We start from the raw sequence: 3,414 nt of genomic DNA, 5'->3' as shown, positions 1-3,414 counted from the left end.
ATAATGGTAACAATAAAGATATCCCAGCGGGTTTGCAACAGTGGAGTCTGGTCAACTAATGATCACCTATATCAGAAAGACGTGTTATCTACTGGGTCGTCAGAAAAGTTGTAACGTATTTTTCTGTTTTCCTTTGCAAAAATGGGTCATGACTTTTCCAAAGACCTAATAGTTTGGCAAGTGATTTATACCAGCATTCTAATTCTTTATGAAATAAGCATAAACTTTGTAAATGCTAAGGAACGGTCAGTGGCATAACAATACTCATTCAGACTTCTCACATATTAAAATGAAAGAACCTTTTTCTTAAGATTATTTTTTATTTATTTCTCCCATGAGTGAGAGTGACCAGTAGACAGACAGAGACAGACCCCCAGCAGGATCTTGACCCCACAACCCTCTCCCAGCTTCCACCAGTACCGAATCATGGGCACATACATGCCCAGGGTATTAAGGGGACTCTCCACATACGGCTGGAACCTTCCCATGTGGATCAGACTTGCAAAGCATTGTGTCTCACACTGTGCCACCATCTGACCCTGATTAAGTCTTTTTTTTTTCTGATAATGTGAAGTTACAGAGAAAGTGAGACTTCCTCAAAGTCTAGTGAGTTCTTTTCAAAGTTTTCTATCTTACATATTATCTTTTTTTTGTTTTTTAGAGAAAAACTTTGTATGTTTTGGTTTTGGTGTTTTGTTTTTTTGTGGGTTTTTTGTTTTTTTTTGTTTTGGTTTTTGGTTTGTTTTTTTTTTTGCTATAAGGTACATGCGTTCACTGGAGAGACAGAGAAAGACAGAGACAGGAAGCGAGAAATGACCCCCCAAGGGGAATGGTCTCACAACAATTCCTTCTCCTCCAGTCTCTTCTCAGGATTTTGGGCATGCACACATGCGCACATGCCTGGTGTGGGTTTCAAGCTACCAGGTCTGGGACTTGAACCACGGTTGATCATGTGGGAGTCCAGCAAGCAACATAACCATTACGCCATCTGCTACTCCCTTTAGATACTATCTTTGTAATCAGATAGACTGGGTTAAAGCCCAGTTAGATAACTTCAGTCAAATGCTTTAACTTCTCCAAATCCTACTTTTCTCCTCTGTAGCATGAGGATGGTAACAACAATAAAGGATAGTCACACGGATTAAATGAGATTGTGTGTAAGGTGTAGCCACTGCTCAGTAAGAAAAAGCAGCCATTACCATCACTAGAGCTGACATTTTAGCTTACCTTTTGCCCCACTAATTTCATGACCTCTTTTTTAAACTGGTAAGTGTCAGAAGAAGATCCTATAATGTCAATGTGTGTCCGATAAATGCTAACAAGAACCCTAAGGTATCTCGAACTTACTTGTTTACACGCCTGTTCAATATTTCTTTTCTCTTTCTCTCCCTTTCCTCCCAAAATAAATGTCTCTTTTCTAAGCTCAAAGTGAAGAGCACGAGCCCATTCCTCAAGGAGCTCTTTCACGTGTTTCACATTGTGTGGCTGAGAACCAGCTTGTGCATTTTTCAGACAAACGGTGGTGATTTCACCATCCGCCCTCTCCTGACTTAGGATGTGAAATTTGTGCAGCGTGTCTTCATAAAACCCACACTTCTGTTTCAGGTAAGAGAAAACATCTGTGTCGAGCACAAGCATTTCTTCGCATTCTGCAGTTTCAGGTGTCAAGGCCCTGAGCGACTCCGAAGCATTGCTCCTTCTTTGTGCACCCCTTTGGAGACTTTGTCTATTCCACTCTCTCTCCTCACTGATACAATTCCTGTTTTTTTCTAAAAGAGAATTTGCTTTCAGTTGCAAAGTTTCTTTGAGCTTCTTGATAGCCAGAAATGATCCTTTCACAGAGATTCTCCCATTGTGTTCCAAACGACTGAAGCTTAAAGTTGGAATTTTCTTTTTCAGGTCCTTTACTAGGCTTTCCAGAATAACTTGACTCCAAAATATGGAAAGATCAAGAACAGCAGTTACAGAGCTAAATACCTGAAATTAAAAAGAGAGAAATTGAAAGAGAACTGCTTAGAGAGTAGACTATATAAACACACATGCCTCCCCTGCTTACCCATGGAGACATGTTCCAAGACTCCCGTGAATGCCTGAAGCTGCAGACAGACCCAAACCCTTCACACCCTATGTGCCTTCCTACACACAAATATCTATGCTAAAGTAGTCCCAGACCCAGTGCCTTGAGAAACACGTCAGGCACATGTATATGCATGTGTGCCCAAAATCCCGAGAGGAGAATGGAAGAGAAGGGACTGCAGCATGGCCGTCCATCCCTCCAGGGGGTGATGTCTCACTTTCTCTCTCTGACAAGTTCATGTGCCCTGTGACAAAAAAAATCTTTATAATTTTTTAAATATTAAATTAAAAGAATTATAACAATTACAGTAATAAAAGTTATGTGAATGTGGTCTCTCTGTCTGTAAATGCTATACATTATGTGACTATAGTCATTTTCATGTCTGGAAATTCTGTATCTTTTGCTACTATACTCTGACTATGGAGAGTGAAGCTGCAATATTATTTTTCCACCGGTTTCTTGATTTGGCAGTGATGGCCATAAATCAGGTCTCAGCTGCATAGCCTTGACTTCTTGACTTCTTGTACCAGAGCAGCCCAGCAAAGGGATCCAATGTTGTTGGATTTGGGATTCATAGCCCCTCACCATGCAGCCAAAACAGTGGTCAAATAACTCCTTTTTAACGTTCATTCTTAATTTTTTTAATCAAAATAACTCCCTAGGTAGGTATCCGACATCATTCATGACAGCATAAAAACTCAGAAGCACTTTGAAAGCATCAAGTGAAACACACAGAAACATAAAACAGATAAGCAGGCTGTGATGCTCAGTTGAAGCTGAACCCAAATGGAGGGTCATGGGTTCAGTTCCCTCGTCCACCTCTACACACCTGGCACATGCACCCATGATCCTGGTTGGCTGGAAAACAGGGAGACTGCACAAAGAGACCCTGTTGAGGATGCTCATCTTATTCTCTCTTTCTCTCTCAAAACAAAACAAAACAAAGCAAAAAACAGATGAGCTAATCACCAAAATTTCAATAAATAGATTTGGCCTTGAACACTGACTCATGTTAGGGAGTTTGTATTTCCTTTCCTAAAAGTCATGGGGTAAGAGCACTTTGTATCTCCTTACATGGGAAAGACTTCACAGAAAGATGGGTCCAGGACTATCTTCACATTGTCAGCATCACACCTTACCTTTTCACTAACATGAGAGACTGTGAGTCGAGCATATCCAGCATTCTTCACTAGATAGTGTTTCTTTTGTTTGATTACATTCTCTGCAACTAAGTAGAAACATTAGGCATCAGGACTGTGCAGCATGATACACTAATAATTATTTTAATTACTGGTAATAGAGATATTCAATCGTATTATTTAGGTCTGAGTTTTTTC

The 3,414-nt window shown here is 40.2% G+C and overlaps 1 protein-coding gene across 1 annotated transcript in view; it reads right to left on the bottom strand.

The window, feature by feature from the left end:
* Positions 1 to 883: 883 nt before the first annotated feature.
* The window catches only part of RBM43 (RNA binding motif protein 43), a 15,555-nt gene continuing 13,024 nt past the window's right edge, over positions 884 to 3,414 (bottom strand). The window contains exons 3-4 of the mRNA XM_006157640.3: positions 3,217 to 3,305; positions 884 to 1,977 (exon numbers count right to left, since the gene is read on the bottom strand). Of these exons, the coding sequence (XP_006157702.1) occupies positions 1,219 to 1,977; positions 3,217 to 3,305 (848 nt within the window). The 3' untranslated portion in view covers positions 884 to 1,218. The remainder of the gene's footprint in view (positions 1,978 to 3,216; positions 3,306 to 3,414) is intronic.

This window comes from Tupaia chinensis, unplaced genomic scaffold, assembly GCF_000334495.1.
Source record: "Tupaia chinensis unplaced genomic scaffold, TupChi_1.0 Scaffold000549_1, whole genome shotgun sequence".
Lineage (NCBI taxonomy): Eukaryota > Metazoa > Chordata > Mammalia > Scandentia > Tupaiidae > Tupaia > Tupaia belangeri.
The sequence above is the reverse complement of the archived record's forward strand: the minus strand, read 5'-3'. Positions and strand labels throughout refer to the sequence as shown.